This window comes from Trachurus japonicus, chromosome 15, assembly GCF_045865225.1.
Source record: "Trachurus japonicus isolate A0001 chromosome 15, Traja_1.0".
Lineage (NCBI taxonomy): Eukaryota > Metazoa > Chordata > Actinopteri > Carangiformes > Carangidae > Trachurus > Trachurus japonicus.
Window position 1 is genome coordinate 7,809,488 of NC_140921.1, and position 15,976 is coordinate 7,825,463.

A 15,976-nucleotide genomic window follows, 5' to 3' on the forward strand; every position below is an offset into this window, starting at 1 on the left:
GCCGCAAGCTGCTCAGAGCTACGCTACGGAGGCTAATGGGATTTCTTGGTTTTCCTCATCAAACTCATCAAATACACAATCCAACAACTCCAAAACGCTCTGGTGGACAAGTTGTGACCTGCACATTCACCACGCTATGAGATAATAACAGAACGTTACGAGATGGAGTTGTTTTAGAGGCAAATGCAGAGACTGCTTGCTGAAAAACTGCCCTCGACGGGAACGTGCATCAGCGGTTTTGCATGAATTTACCTTGAAAACAACTCCAGAACTTGTCCACCAGAGCGTTTTGGAGTTGTTGGATTGTGTATTTGATGAGTTTGATGAGGGAAACCAAGAAATCCCATTAGCCTCCGTAGCGTAGCTCTGAGCAGCCTTGTGGCTCTGCTCCGCCGTTCTAAAAATAGCTTGCACCGACAATTAAAGGTAACAAACCTACTCCTAAAACTATAGGGATTATGGCAATGGACCAATTTGCCAAAATGTTGAACCATCCCTTTAAAATATATATTTAAATATATATGTGTTCACACATTAGTTTAAAGTTGTTTCCCCCTTTTTTCCTGCATGTGTTCCCTCAGCATGATCCACCATAGACTCAGAGTCTCCAGAGCAGAGCACAGAGACACCGACACAGCTGTGCACAACGGTCGTATTAACAGTGTGTTCATGCACTGTAACTAAAAATAAAAAAGTAGTATCTAATTGTTCCATGAAATTGATCAATTAAAGCATAAAACTAATAATGAATATGTTGTTGTATGAGAAAAATGAATATCATTTTCAGTCTAGCTACAAATACTGTAATAGATACATGGATGTACAGATAATTATTCAATTCATGTGGGCCACTGCTTTTAGCTGAGGTGTATAAGTCAAAATTTAATTAATTTGGGCTGTAGCTAAAACATGTTTACATTTTCTGATCAATCTGTTATTAAATTTGACAACTGATTGATTGGAAAAATAATCAAACAGTCTGTCTGCAGATTCCTGTCATGTCTGATACAAAAACCAATCCATAACTTATTACATTACAAAAGAAAGAAGAGCAGAAAAATCATTTTTTGCATGATAATTGATTAAATCAGTTAGTTATCAGGATTGTTACTGATTATTTAGGTGAGATATTGAGATATTTGTGGTAGTTAACTTACTATAAGGTTGAATTTTAATAAACAATCCTGCAGGACACATTAAACTCAGGTCAGTAAATTCACAATAAAGCAACAAGAAGAACAGAACAGCACAGGTTGTGCACAGTCTCAACATGTGTTGCCAAAAAAAAAAAAAAAACGTTTAATCTGGATTTTTAATATTATAAATAACAGAAATCTGCCACATTGATTGGTTTTAATTAATCACTGTGTCTAATTGATCGCCTGCTCTGGACTCTCCGGCTCTATGCTCGGGTTAGACCACACCTCCACACTCTGTCTTGCTGCACGCTCCACCCACCTAGCACCCGATTGGTTGTTGTTGTTGTTCTTGTTGTTGTTCCTGTTGTTGTTGTTGTTTTGTTTAGTTGTTTTTGTTGATGTTGTTGTTGTCGTCCTCTCTCTAGGATCATATCATTACCCAGAACCCCCCTCTCCTCCTCAAAGCCCTCAAAGAGACCCACTAGGCCACGCGCCCACTAGGCCACTCAACCAATGGGGACAGCACACCAAGAGGTCACATGACCCCGGAAAATGGCGACTCTCCACCAATAGAAGCCAGAGAAAAAGAAAGAGAGAGAGAGAGAAAGAGAGAGTGAGAGAAAAAGACAGAGAGACAGACTGTAACGTTAGGACTCTCTGTCTTTGCATGGCTCTGACTGGACTTGGCCAAACTCTGTTTATATATGGCTCTGGCTCCAAACAGCACTGTTCAACAGGAGGGAGATCAATAGTCAGGACTCCTTCTATTCCTCCTTCTTCTTCCTCTTCTTCCTCTTTCTTCTTCTTTTTCCTCTTCTCTTTCTATTCTTTCAGTTTAGATAGAGAAGGGAGGAAGGGAGGGAAGGAGGGAAGAGAGGAGGGGGGAGGAGGAGAGTGAAAAGAGGAGGAGTCGAGACTATTGAGCTCCTTTCTGCCAGATTGGACTGATGAACATGTTTTTGACTGGATCACAGTGACTGTATACACACACACACACACACACACACACACTCATATATATAAACACACACTCATATATACACAAACACTCATATATACACACACACACACACAGCCCTGTGTTAGCGTGGTAAAGTGGATAGTGGGTCATTTTGTGGCTTCATGGGAGAATCTGTCATTAGAAACAGTAGCTCAGCTCATCCTCCCCTTCCCTCCTCCCTCTCCCCCCTCCTCCTACTACTTTTTTTTTTTTATTATTATTATTTTATTTACTTCGCTCCCATTGGTTCAGCAGCTTCATTCACCTGTCAGTCACAGGCGCTGGCTCCGCCCCCTCAACCCCCACCCACCCTCACTAACCCCCCTCCCCTCCCCACAGCTTCACAGAAAGACCCACTATCTGCTGCTGCCGCTGCTGCTGCTGGAGGACGAGTCTCAATGTTTAAAGTCTCTCTTCACCTCCTCCATCCCTCAATGCCAAAGACTCCTCCTTTCCTTTCCTTTCCTTTCCTTTCCTTCCCTTTCCTTTCCTCACCCTACTCCTTTCCTTTCCTTTCCTTTCCTTCCCTTTCCTCTCCTCCTCCTCTCCCCTCCTTTACTTACCTTTGCTCACCCTCCTCCTTTCCTTTCCTTTCCTTTCCTTTCCTTTCCTTTCCTCAACCTCCTCCTTTCCTTTCCTTTCCTCACACTCCTCTTCTCCTTCCCTTTCCTCAACCTCCTCCTTTCCTTTCCTGTCCTTTCCTTTCCTCACACTCCTCTTCTCCTTCCCTTTCCTCAACCTCCTCCTTTCCTTTTCTTTCCTGTCCTGTCCTGTCCTCTCCTCTCCTTTTCCTCACCCTCCTGCTCTCCTCTCCTTACTTTTCCTTTTCTTTCCCTTCCTCCTCCTCCTCCTTTCCTTTCCTCCTTTTCTCCTCCTCTCCTTCTTCCCTTAAGGAGATGACGGACAGGAGAGAGAGAGAAACAATGAGGCAGTATTGAGACGCGTCCCACAGCAGTTAAAGGCCGAGTTTCAATCCACTCTGCTGCTGCTGCTGCTGTTCTCTTCTACGCCTCTCGTTTGCATCTTAAGCCCCTCCCCCTTTGTCTTTCAGCACTAAAAGGGGGGAGGAGGCGAGAGGAGGAGGTGTTAGAAGGGAGCGAGCAGCTGGATTGAGACTCGGCCCCTGTTACAGTAGCTCAGGGCTAAAATGGAAAAGCTATGCTGTTAACTGCTGAGCATACGAGCTAACCAAACGTCATACACACACACACACACACACACACACACGGTACAGAGTTTGGAGTCTGCACATCTAAAACAGATCAACACACACACATTTACACACACGCATACACACACAGTGATGATGTTTTTATCCGTCGTAGTTTAACAGTCTGATTATGTATTGACGTTAAATGAAACCGTTTTATGTTGCTATTGTTTTTTTTTTTTCTTTTCGTTTGTTTACATGTTTGTTGTTTTGTCTGTTGCTATGATGATGATGATGATGATGATTTTGATGATGATGATGTCACACTGTCGAAGGCCCGACGACAACGATGACAGATTTGGTACTAAAAAGAACAACAACAACTACAACATCAACAAAAAAAAATAACGTAGGGGTGGAAGGATTTGATTCGATCATTCCAGTTTAAACCAGTTTAGGGTGAAATTGGTTTATTTGTTTTTCTTTCTCTTTCCTGCTGAGAGTTAAATGAGGAAATCGACGCCAAACTCACGTCTGTGTGTTTAAAATATGAAGCGAGAGCCGCGAGGTGATGAGACGGAAACGTTTTGCTACAACTAACATAACAAAATATGCTAAAATCTTTTCTTTTTTTTTTTACTTTTACTTTATGCATTAAACAAAATCCGTCATGTTATTGTTAATTAATTGTTAACACGCCTCACAGGTTCATGCTAAGCTAAACTAATCAACCTCAGGCTCCAGTTTCATATTTTACACACAGCTTCTTGTCTCATTTAAACTTCTCAGCATTTTTAATAATTATTATTATTATTATGATTATTATTTGTGGCTTCTTTTCACAAACCAATGATGATTTTAAGTGTTTTTGTTTTTTTTAACACCCTTGAATTTCCCACACTGTGATGCACACCTTGAACGTGCCGCCAAAAATTTTAAATCTTGGCTTTTCTCCTGCACTGCAAACCTACTGTATCTGAACAGATCAGAATCATTTCACCCCTACTAGATCATAATAATAATAATGACGCTGACGTGTTATTTACCTGGACGAACGCTGGACTACCTGCTCCGTTACTCTCAGCTCACAGATCCCAAAGTTTTCAACCTCAAATTCCTCAATTATTGATGATTTTATCAATGAAACTCGTATTAACCGAGCTTTACCAAGTCCTTAAACGCATCACGTATTGTATTATATTATATTACATCATATCGTATCAGCATTTTTTTACCAAGTCTGTGCTGAGTGACGGAGACAGCTTTGCATTTTAAACCGGTTACCACGGTAACTTTACCGTACACCCCTACCGCCCCCCCCCCCCAATCCTGCAACAGCAACAGGAACCACACCTCTCTTTGTTCCCATAGCAACAGACGAGTATTACAGCGGTTGCCATATCAGATTTGTGTTGTTTTTGTTTTTTGTTTTTGTTTATCCAGATGACAGTATTGTGATTTTAATGTTTACCCTCAGAAACACAAACAAACAAAGAAACAAATGAAAACAATTATGGAACCTACGCAACTTTTTATACAACAAGCAATAGAGTTGTAATGATTATTATCATGATATTGATTATTATTATTATTATTAACTTGCTTGGATCCCATTGGCTCCTATCAGTATTGGAGGGTGAAGCGCTCTGATTGGTCGATGAGGCGGCGGCCATCTGTTACCTGAGGGGCCCACGGTGGGTCGTTGGCTTTTGGGAGTAGTTTTCTTTATTTTTTCCTTTATTGTTTTGTTTTTTTTCTTTCTTTAAAGCAGATTCAGTCGGTAACAGATGGTCGACACTCGTCCCGGTCACAGCGGAGTATTTTAGATTTAGAACAAAGAGCCACCTAAACCAGAGTCATGCTAAAAAAATTAAAATAAAAAGACGTACAGTACCTCCTCTTCCTGTTACTACATGCTGACGCTAACGCCTGCAGCCGCCGTTTGTCCCCGTCGAGCATTAAGTCTAAAAAAAAAAAAATCACCCGGGGGCTCAGGTGGAGGCTGCTGCACACACTTTACAGTTATAAACTTTTAACTTTTTGTTTTTAATTTTAACACAAACACACTTTAAAGTTGCATCATGTGCTCCGAGGCCTGGCTCTGGTCTAGTCTGGTTTTGTTTTGTTTTTTTGTTTTTTTTTGTTTTTTAACAAAATAAAAGCTCTGTAATGGTCTATGCTTAATCTGATGAATGGTAAATGGTGGATGCTTCATATGGTTATAAATAGAAACTCTGATGAACGGATGAATGGATTAACAAGCCAAGCCAAATGTAACCAGACTGCACTTGGTGTCAATGAGAGCATGAATGAAAACTGTGAGTGAGTGAATGAAGATTAAAGCATGAATGAGCAATTTTATGGACATGAATGGTCAGATGGATACATAAAGGAATAAAAAGGATACATGGATGGATGAATGGATGTGTGAGTGAGTGAACAAGTGAGTGAATGAATGAATGACATGTACAGAATGTTAGTGTAGCGTTGATAGTAAAAATGTCCTGAGGTTTTATTGGTGGAGATTTTTGATGACGCGGTGAATCTGACTGGTCCTGATGATTAAACGCTCTGAGACAGACTGCAGTCGACTGGCCTCGTTACTCACACACACACACAAAAACACAGCTTACTTTTACATTTACACTTATGGACCAGTTTTTATTTATCAACACACCCCTCAAAAATTCTCTTATTAAGATTATTAATGGTAAATTATTTTATTTAAACCTGCAGTAATCTTATCTGAGCACTTAATTGATGTAATATTTTGTGACAGTGGTTCCTTTTCAGTGATTTTATGAGGCAATTATAAATATTTATTTGTATAAATGTAGTTCCTCTGCCACCTGGTGGCCAAAAACCACATTGCTGTAGTTTTAAAACCAGCAAAACTGGCTGAAAATGACTGATATTTTTGCATCTGGCCTCTTAAATCTGTGAATTTATAAATATTTTTCAGTTAAACTATATATATTTTGTCCATTTCATGTGTTAAATTAGATTGGAAATGTTAAATATCATTTCAATCTGTATCCATTAGCAGATCCTACTTTTGTGTTTTAATTTTATGCATCAAAAGTTTTAAAAATTCACAAGTATAATCAGAAATCAACTATAGAATAAACCAATCCACTGTTGTAAATACCAATTTTTACATCATCATAGTTACACACTGAGCACAACACAACAACCACCACAGGCTCTGCTGCAGACACTCCTGTGTTACCTGTGTGTGTTGATCTCAGGTATGTATGCTGATGCAGGCGATCACAGGACTTTTCATTTTGGTTATTTTGTTTGTTTTTTTGTTCGAGGATGTTTGATTGACAGGTGTGTGTGTGTCTATCTCGGTGTGTGTGTTTCAGGGTGTGCCGACCTCCACCTGCTGGACATGCTGAGTCCCATGGAGAGGAAGAGGCAGGGCTACATCCACGAGCTGATCGTCACCGAGGAGAACTACGTCAACGACCTGCAGCTCGTCACAGAGGTGGAGATCCATTAAACAATATACGTTATTTAGATTAGATTAGATTGTATCAGTAAAATATAACCAAGTCAGTACACATCACAATAATTGTATAACGACAGGAAAATGCTCTAAATGTTGTTTTTTTCACAGTGCTGCAGATTAAACTGAGCAGGAAACAATAAATATTTTTAATTTTTAGACACTGAAATGGTTAAATTGACTGGAAAAGGCTGATACGATGCATTAGACACAGCTTCATATGTAACACTTTAAAGTACCTACGCATTATTAATCATTAGTTTACCAATTCATTTAAAAATGTCCCTATAGTGTGTAATTCATGAACATAGTCATAAATGTTTAACTCTGGATTAATAAGATCATCTTTAATGTGTTTATTGATGGATTCAGGCTTTTACAGATCACTTATTACATCAATTACAAACCACTTATTTAAGAGACGTCAATGGGTCATAAGATCATTTATAATGTGTCAATAAATGATTAACAGACTATTTAGATGAACATTTATGTTGCACTTATATAGACAATGATTTAGACATGAACTAATAGACAGTGAGTCTGTTAGTAGACTTTTTATAAACATGTAGCAAACTCATTTTCAAGTAAAATATCAACTGTAACTACAGTAACACTTTGCTGTGTGTGTAGATTTTCCACAAACCTCTGCTGGAGAGCGAGCTGCTGACGGAGAAGGAGGTGGCCATGATCTTCGTCAACTGGAAAGAGCTCATCATGTGCAACATCAAGCTGCTCAAGTAAAGTTTCACACACACTCCACACTGTTTTTTTTTTATGCTCGGTGCAGATATTTGCATCGAAGGTGCGGCCGTGATGTTCATTTGAATATTTTTTATTATTAAAAGATAAGGTCAGACTGAGACAGGCAGCTGAGCTTTGCACTGGAAAGTAAACAGGTTTATGTTTTATTTGCACAACTGTAGAATCAACAAAATAAATGGAATAAAAAAAATAAAACATGTGCGGGTGAGGTAGACACCCACTCTGGGCTGTATCTTTAAACCTCACCTATAAAAAATAATTACACAAGCAAAACAAAACAAAAAGTTGAATAGCATTACAAACAAAATAATACAAAATAGAATAAAATAAAGGAAACAACAATTAATTTTAAGTTAAAGATTAAAAACAAAAGAAAAAAGAACCAATTACAAGGCATTACAGGGAGTGCCTTTCATAAAGAGTGAGGTTCTGTTTTCTGAAACAGAGCAGAGCTGTTGTTACCATTTACATAAAAGTCAGTGAGACTCCAGTGTTTATCTGGTGTTAATTTGAAACCAGGGAATCTTTAAATACAAATATTTGAGTTTATATCAACAGATATGTACTTTTTTTTCATTCATTAACAAAAGACAATAATGAGTCAACAGAAAATCTAAAGTCTGGAGTCAAAAACAGCAGAAAGAAGCAGATAATAGAATATATTCTGTGCCCTAGTGTCACGAATCTCATATTAATGCATCAAATAATTCAATAAAAATCAAAAATCTGCAGATTACAGTCCATAAAACAGAACAATTTCACTGTATATACTGTAATATAATATAATATAATATAATATAGTTGTGATTGTTCCAGACTAAACTACATTTCCCATCATCCCTTGTGTTCCCTGACAGGGCTCTGAGAGTGAGGAAGAAGATGTCAGGTGACCGGATGCCGGTGAAGATGATTGGAGACATCCTGACCAATCAGCTGCCTCACATGCAGCCGTACATCAGGTTCAGTCTTTATTTAATATTTCATCTGATACTTACTATACTGTTTTTTTCTTTTAAATCAGCTAAAATTGAAACAGTTACAGTTATTGATACGTGTTGTCTTTCGATCGATCAGGTTCTGTTCGTGTCAGCTGAACGGAGCCACGCTGATTCAGCAGAAAACTGACGACAACCCCGAGATCAAAGACTTCCTCAAGGTGCCAGAAGCAAACACACACGTATCCATGTGTTCTTCGATTATTGATCAGTTCTAGGTTCTATATTGATACTGTGAAAGCATCAAAGCCTCAGTCCACAGAGAGAAACTGAGCCTTAAAACCGGCCGTCAGGACTTCCTGTCACTTTGTGATGTCACAACAGAGCAGTCACACTCTCTCTCTCTCTGTCTCAGCGTTTGGCCATGGACCCTCGGTGTAAGGGGATGCCTCTGTCCAGCTTCCTGCTCAAACCCATGCAGAGAGTCACACGCTACCCGCTCATCATCAAGAACGTATGTCACACACACACACACACACACACACACACACACACACACACACACACTCTCTCTATCTCTCTCTCACACACCCACACACACATGTTTACATCTCTCTGTGGTTTTGACCTCCAGACGTTAGAAAACACTCCAGAGTCCCATCCCGACCACAGCCACCTGAAAGCTGCTCTGGAGAAAGCAGAGGAACTGTGCTCACAGGTAACACACACACACAAACACACTGGGAAACACACATACACACGCCTGCCGGACACTGACTGAGTGTGTTTTCATGTTTTCAGGTGAACGAGGGCGTGAGGGAGAAGGAAAACTCTGATCGTCTGGAGTGGATCCAGGCTCACGTCCAGTGTGAAGGCCTCTCTGAGGTGACAACATACTGACAACACACACACACACACATCTGTAGATTGAATATTAATTATCTGTTTCCTGTTTGATCTGATCAAATAAAACGTGATGAATCCAGACGAACAGGAGCTTCTTCCTCCTGCAAACGATGACGTTGTTGTTGATGTCTTAAGTTTTTGTGAGAGTTGATGTTTGATGTTTTACACACTAAATCACTGGATCTCTAACTATTATTTTTGTTTCTACTTGATTCCTATTGTTCTACCTTTCATTTCTGGTTTTATTCTTTTTACTACAACCACAACTTCTACAGTTTAAAAGGACAATTCCGGGCAAATTCAACTCGCGGCTGTATTTTCTTAACATTTTAGGTCTAAAAGAAGGAATCTGAAGATTTTCAGTTTGTAAAACTTTGAATTGGATCTAGTACAAACATGTCAGCTTGTTTGAAGTAAACAAACTTCCTGGTGCATGTTCAAGTAGCCATCTGACGTGGCTTTGAGGGATTTGAGGGATGTAAACAGCCTAAGCAGCGGAACTTCAATCCGCTCCCATTCATTGCTGCCGTGGCGATGCGGGGACAGACACAACTACCGCAAAACAGGAGCAATTAAACTGAAAATCTTCAGATTCCTTCTTTTAGACCTAAAATGTTAGGAGAATACAACCCCGAGTTCAATTTGCCCGGAATTGTCCTTTAATGCTACTTTTTTGACCGTTAATTGTTTCACGTTCCTTGATGTAAAAAGGTTCAATAACCTCTGACCTCATGAATTGATCAGTAGAAAAACAACAAATCCTCCCTCTCTCTCTTTTTCCTGCAGCAACTGGTCTTTAACTCGGTCACCAACTGTCTCGGTCCCAGGAAGTTCCTCCACAGCGGGAAACTGTTCAAAGCCAAGAGCAGCAAAGAGCTGTACGGCTTCCTGTTCAACGACTTCCTGCTGCTGACACAGGTCAGTCTGAGTCCGTGTGTGTGTCAGTAACTGGGTTTCCATCCAAATGAATCGAAATTAAGAGCGGATTTTATGAAAATGCGCAAAAAGCAAATGCGAATTTATGCCTGTTTCCATTTGTTATTGTTTTGCGATTATTGGGAGAGGAGGAGTGCGCCGTGAGATTACATCATAAGAGAATGTGAATGTATCCATGACAACAGTTGACACTCAGCATTTGTCACATCCGGCTTAGTCATGATTTATTCGCAAAACCTGTTTCCATAACAAAAAGTCGCACAAATCCACCCCCTCCAAGCGCAAAAACTTTTTTTGCAAATTTACTGCCTTTTTGCGAATTTCTGGCGTTTCCATCCAAGTATTTATTTGCAATTTTTGAAAATGCGAATAAGAAAAGGTGGATTGAAACGCAACTGGTGTGAGTTATCTACCTGTGTGTGTGTCACTCATCTCTCTCTCCGTCTCTCTCACAGGTCACTAAACCTCTGGGTTTCTCCGGCTCCGACAAAGTTTTCTCCTCCAAAACACACCTGCAGTATCGCATGTACAAGACGGTGAGAAACACACACACACACACACTTTTTTTATTTACTGTCATTTATTTTTACGTGACTCTTATTAAACAGTTTTCTTTGTGTCTTTCAGCCGATCTTTCTAAACGAAGTGTTAGTGAAGCTGCCGACGGACCCGTCAGGAGACGAACCTCTGTTCCACATCTCACACATAGACAGAGTTTACACACTCAGAGCTGAGAGCATCAATGAGAGGTAACACACACACACACACACACACACACACACACACACACACACAGATGCATGAGGTACATGTGTGTATTTCTGTTAATCTGAAGCTTATTGATTTGTATTGATTATAATAACCTGACTGTTGACACCTCAGCAGATGTTGGCTCAAAATGTTTTAAATGTAAAGCTGTCTGATGTATGTGTGTTGTGTGTGTGTGTGTGTGTGTGTGTGTGCGCGCAGGACGGCGTGGGTTCAGAAAATAAAAGCAGCATCCGAACTCTTCATAGAGACGGAGAAGAAGAAGAGAGAGAAGGCGTATCTAGGTGATTTCACCTTTTCTTGAATCTTTGCTTCAGAAACAAATATTATAATATATATATATATAAATATTTATTTGGATAATCAATAAAATGGTTGTGTTTTCTCCTGTTGAAACTTTATGATTTAAAGGGATAGTTCAACATTTTTGCAACAAATTGGCCCATTGCCATCATCCCTAGAGTTTTAGGAGTAGGTTCGTTCCCTTTAATTGTCGGTGCAAGCTATTTTTAGAACGGCGGAGCAGAGCCGCGAGCTGCTCAGAGCTACGCTACGGAGGCTCATGGGATTTCTTGGTTTCCCTCATCAAACTCATCAAATACACAATCCAACAACTCCAAAACGCTCTGGTGGACAAGTTGTGACCTGCACATTCACCACACTATGAGATAATATCAGAACGTTACCAGACAGAGTTGTTTTAGAGGTAAATTCATGCAAAAACACTGATGCACGTTGCCTTCAGGGACAGTTTTTCAGCAAGCAGTCTCTACATTTGCCTCGAAAACAACTCTGTCTTGTAACGTTCTGTTACTATCTCAAAATGTTGAACTGTCCCTTTAACATGATTCGACTTTTATATTTGTTTGATCCTTTTTATTTTTTGGGTTTTTGTCGTTGCCTTTTTTTATGTGTCCTTTGAAAAAAAAAAGTTTATAAAAAAAACCCTGTATATTTTCAATAACTGTGTCTCATGTGTCTCAGTTCGTTCTCAGAGAGCCACGGGTATCGGTCGACTGATGGTCAACATCGTGGAGGGAATCGAACTCAAACCCTGTCGCTCCCATGGTACACAGACACACACACACACACACACACACACACACACACACACACACACACACATACACACTTTTCAATATGTGTAGTGATTATTTTCCAGTGCGTGAGTTCTTTCTCCTGTGTTAACAAACATTATGCAAATTCTCCTTTAAAGATCCTCTACGGTGGCCCTGAGGGGTCAGTGCACAGCAGCTAACAGAAAGCACATGCAAATACACACACAAATACAACATGATGCAAATTCAAAAACAGTTTGACCACACATGAGTTCAAAACAGCAGTGTGTTTGTTTATTTGCATGTGTTTTCTTAAGTTACAGAGCATTGTCCTCTCAGGGCCACCGTACACAGTGTGTTTTTACTACAGGAAGTCGTAGATGAAGAGTAAAAGTTGAAATATTGACTTATATTAACAAGTAAAAGTGTCTCTTTTTAAGATAATGTTCATTATAATATTTCTGTGTCAGTAACGGCGGTGAAGTTGGAACGTCATTCAGTTCGAGTTAAAGTTTAAATCCGACCTGTTTAGTCTCTGAAGAAGTGACTGTTTGTTTTTTATGTTGTTAAAATAAAAAGAAATGTCTGTTTGTCTTGTCGTTTCCAGGGAAAAGTAACCCGTACTGTGAGGTGACCATGGGTTCTCAGTGCCATATCACAAAAACATTACAGGTACAAACACACAAACAACTTCTTATTTCACATTGTCACATCGGAGAATTAGAGAATATACTGTATGTTGGTTTATTCATATTTCTCCTCCTGTAGTGACTAATCACAGAAAAACTGACCTCTACTAACATTCAGCCATTTTTATTTTCACATTTTCATTTTCATGGGAGGAATCATTTCTAAAAACTAGAATAAACAGCATTGAACATTCAGTGTTTTTTTTAAATTCTCTATCCTTTCTCTGCATCATCTGTAGGTCTGTAGTTATGATCTTCAATGATCACCAGTGTTTTTATTGACTTAAAGAAGATTTTTTATTGTTTAGGAAGGATAAAGATCCACCGGAAACACAAGATCATTTGATTATTGATTGTAAAAACTCATATTCATAATAACTGCACACTATCAAGCATTAGTTAAACATGATTAAAGACTTCATCACCATTTATAAATCATTCATCCTACATTTATACTAATCAGTCTGTAATTTACAGAGTATTTTATAATGTTTATATATGTGTATGCTCAATAAAAGTGTGTATTTGTTATATATATTTACCAGTGTGCCCATTATAATGTATATGTGTATGTGTGTGGTCTCTTTTGTCTCTGTAGGACACGTTGAATCCTAAGTGGAACTCCAACTGTCAGTTTTTTATAAAGGACCTGGAGCAGGACGTCCTCTGTGTCACTGTGTTCGAACGAGACCAGTTCTCACCCGACGGTCGGTCACCATCAAACACTGATCTGACCGATAAGTGTATGATGTTGTGTTGTTTTTTTTTCTCACACTTTCTGTTTCCCGACACCTCCAGACTTCCTGGGCAGGACCGAGATCCGGTTGGCTGAAATAAAGAAGGACCAGGGCTCGAAAGGACCAATCACGAAGCGGTTGCTGCTCCACGAGGTTCCCACAGGAGAGATTGTTGTCAGGCTGGACCTCCAGCTGTTTGAAGAACCATAAAACCAGGACCGGATCTAGACTGGACCGGACTGGACTGGACTGGACTGGACTAAGAGAACCTGACAGCTTGACCAGACCGGACTGGACTGGACCGGACTGGACTGGTTCAGTGTCTTAATGCTTAGAGGTAGCGTCATCATTTACCTGTTAAATTAGAATAAAAACAATATATATTTATTAAATCAGGAGCAGTGAGGCTGGATCACCCTGTTTTAATCCTGTTTAATTCTTATTATATTATTAATACTGTCAAACACAGTAAATAAGACTAAGGCAAATAATGGAAAAAATCTTTTTTTTGGTTAATTTTCTTATTTTTAATTTTCAATTGGTTAATTTTGTCACCCATTTATTGTCTCTAATACCTTTATTATCATAGTTTACATTAAACCCACATGATGCAGTTTCCTAAAAACAAAAAAAAAGTTCATTTTCTTACTTTTATTTTGTAATTAGCTAATCTTGCAGCTTCTTTCTTGTCTCTAACACTTGTATTATTATAGGTTACATTGATGCCACATGATGCAGTTTCCTATCAAGAAAGAAAAAGTGAATTAAATAACAAACTGATTCACATGCAGACAGGAAACGACTCACTAACAGGTTCATCCAGGCTCAGAAACAATGAAAGTCAGTGAATTGACAGTGAGTCTTGGTCGTCAGATTTACAAATTATCAGTATCATGTCAGTCTGAATGCAGTCAACAGGGGACAAGGCGACCTGCTCGCACAAAGTAAAAACTTTTGCAGCATTATTGAGTTAATTATCTCAGGATTTTAGAAATTAACATTGTATCACAATCAACGGTTTTGTCTGCAGCTTCTTAAAAAGTTTTCATATTCCAGACCACACAAGTCTTAACACAGTTTATCGTAGCCTACACGTCTTAAATATTGTAACGCTGGTCTTAAACTGTCCCAGTTCAACAGATCCAAGCTGTGTTGGTAGATTTAGTCCAGTCTGGTCCAGTTTGGTCCGGTCCAGTCCAGTTCTGACCCCCTTCAGTATTGAGTCCAGTCCAGTTCTGTTGGAGATCAGCCGGGTCTTTACTGTTTTCTCTCCCTTTGCTTCATCAGACAGTCTCACAGACACTCCAGTGACAATCCCAGTCCTCCTCATCCTCAGCCCCGACCAACCCACACTCCCTGTGTGTGTGTGTCTGTGTGTGTGTGTGCATGAGTGCGTGTGTGTATGTGTGTGTGAGGCAGTCTGCTGGTCTGAATGAATGCTACGTGTGTAGTGGAGGTGAACAGGCGAATTAATGGTACGGTTCAGTGTACATTTCTTTTTTTTATTATTATATTACGTCGAGTCTTACAACTCAGTCTTCAGATCAGCTCTACAGTGTGTAACGGGGCCTTGACGTTTTGACCTTTGACCTCCACTGAACACTTGCCACATTAAATATTATGTACAGGTTAAATGAGAAATACTAACGATGCTAATAAGCTGAAACTATAGAAAGACTTTACCCCAATATAGTAATGACAAGTGTCCAGTGTACATAAATAATGGGAGACATGGCCGACATGTCTCTTTTACACGTGTCAGTAATGATAATAATATTAATAATAATAATGATGCTGATGATCATATGGCTGGAGCAGGGAACAGCGTGATAGCTATTTTAAATTGAGGTACTGTAAAGAAGAATGTCTTAATTTTTCTCTTATTTTTTGGATGTTGAATGCACACGGGGGTTTCTAGGTTTTAGCCGATTTTTTCCTGTCACACATCCGACCTCTGTCGTTATGCTATGTTGCTGCTGTGCGGAGCCGTCACAGTGGCCGTCACTATGCAGGGAGGGAAAAAATAATAAATGAACACAAACATAGGCTATTGAAACGTATTTTATAGGAACAGCGGTTTTAAACCATTTCCACTTCTCTTAACCCTGACATGGTGTAGAAATTATGTTACTGTGCGTCGATCGGCACTCCCAGCACTTTTTTAAAACAGACACTGTCGCTGATATCAGACTCGACTGACAGCAGCCATTTTGAACAGTCAAAGTAGGAAACGTAAAACCTAGGAGATGAATAACGAGAAAAGCGGTGTTGTTCTTTTTGTCAACAAATCCAGTGACAGATCAAAACCAACCAGGCCTGTTGGTTCTTACTAAAATCATGAATCTTTAAAAAAAAAAAAAAGAAATCCAATAATATATTTTG

General features: G+C 39.4%; 1 protein-coding gene across 4 annotated transcripts in view; it reads left to right on the top strand.

Annotated features, from left to right (window-relative positions):
- Positions 1–14,011, top strand: part of itsn1 (intersectin 1 (SH3 domain protein)) — a 46,095-nt gene extending 32,084 nt beyond the window's left edge. For 3 of the 4 annotated variants that reach the window (XM_085799398.1, XM_085799400.1, XM_085799399.1), the window contains 15 exons: positions 6,658–6,779; positions 7,434–7,540; positions 8,423–8,524; positions 8,640–8,721; positions 8,916–9,014; positions 9,135–9,218; positions 9,302–9,385; positions 10,193–10,324; positions 10,798–10,878; positions 10,970–11,091; positions 11,312–11,394; positions 12,095–12,178; positions 12,776–12,840; positions 13,456–13,564; positions 13,656–14,010. In XM_085799398.1, coding sequence (XP_085655524.1) covers positions 6,658–6,779; positions 7,434–7,540; positions 8,423–8,524; positions 8,640–8,721; positions 8,916–9,014; positions 9,135–9,218; positions 9,302–9,385; positions 10,193–10,324; positions 10,798–10,878; positions 10,970–11,091; positions 11,312–11,394; positions 12,095–12,178; positions 12,776–12,840; positions 13,456–13,564; positions 13,656–13,804 — 1,505 coding nt within the window. In that variant the 3' untranslated portion in view covers positions 13,805–14,010. Of the gene's footprint in view, positions 1–6,657; positions 6,780–7,433; positions 7,541–8,422; positions 8,525–8,639; positions 8,722–8,915; positions 9,015–9,134; positions 9,219–9,301; positions 9,386–10,192; positions 10,325–10,797; positions 10,879–10,969; positions 11,092–11,311; positions 11,395–12,094; positions 12,179–12,775; positions 12,841–13,455; positions 13,565–13,655 lie in introns of all 4 variants that reach the window. The other variant, XM_085799397.1, reaches the window with a different exon arrangement.
- The last annotated feature ends 1,965 nt before the right edge of the window (positions 14,012–15,976 follow it).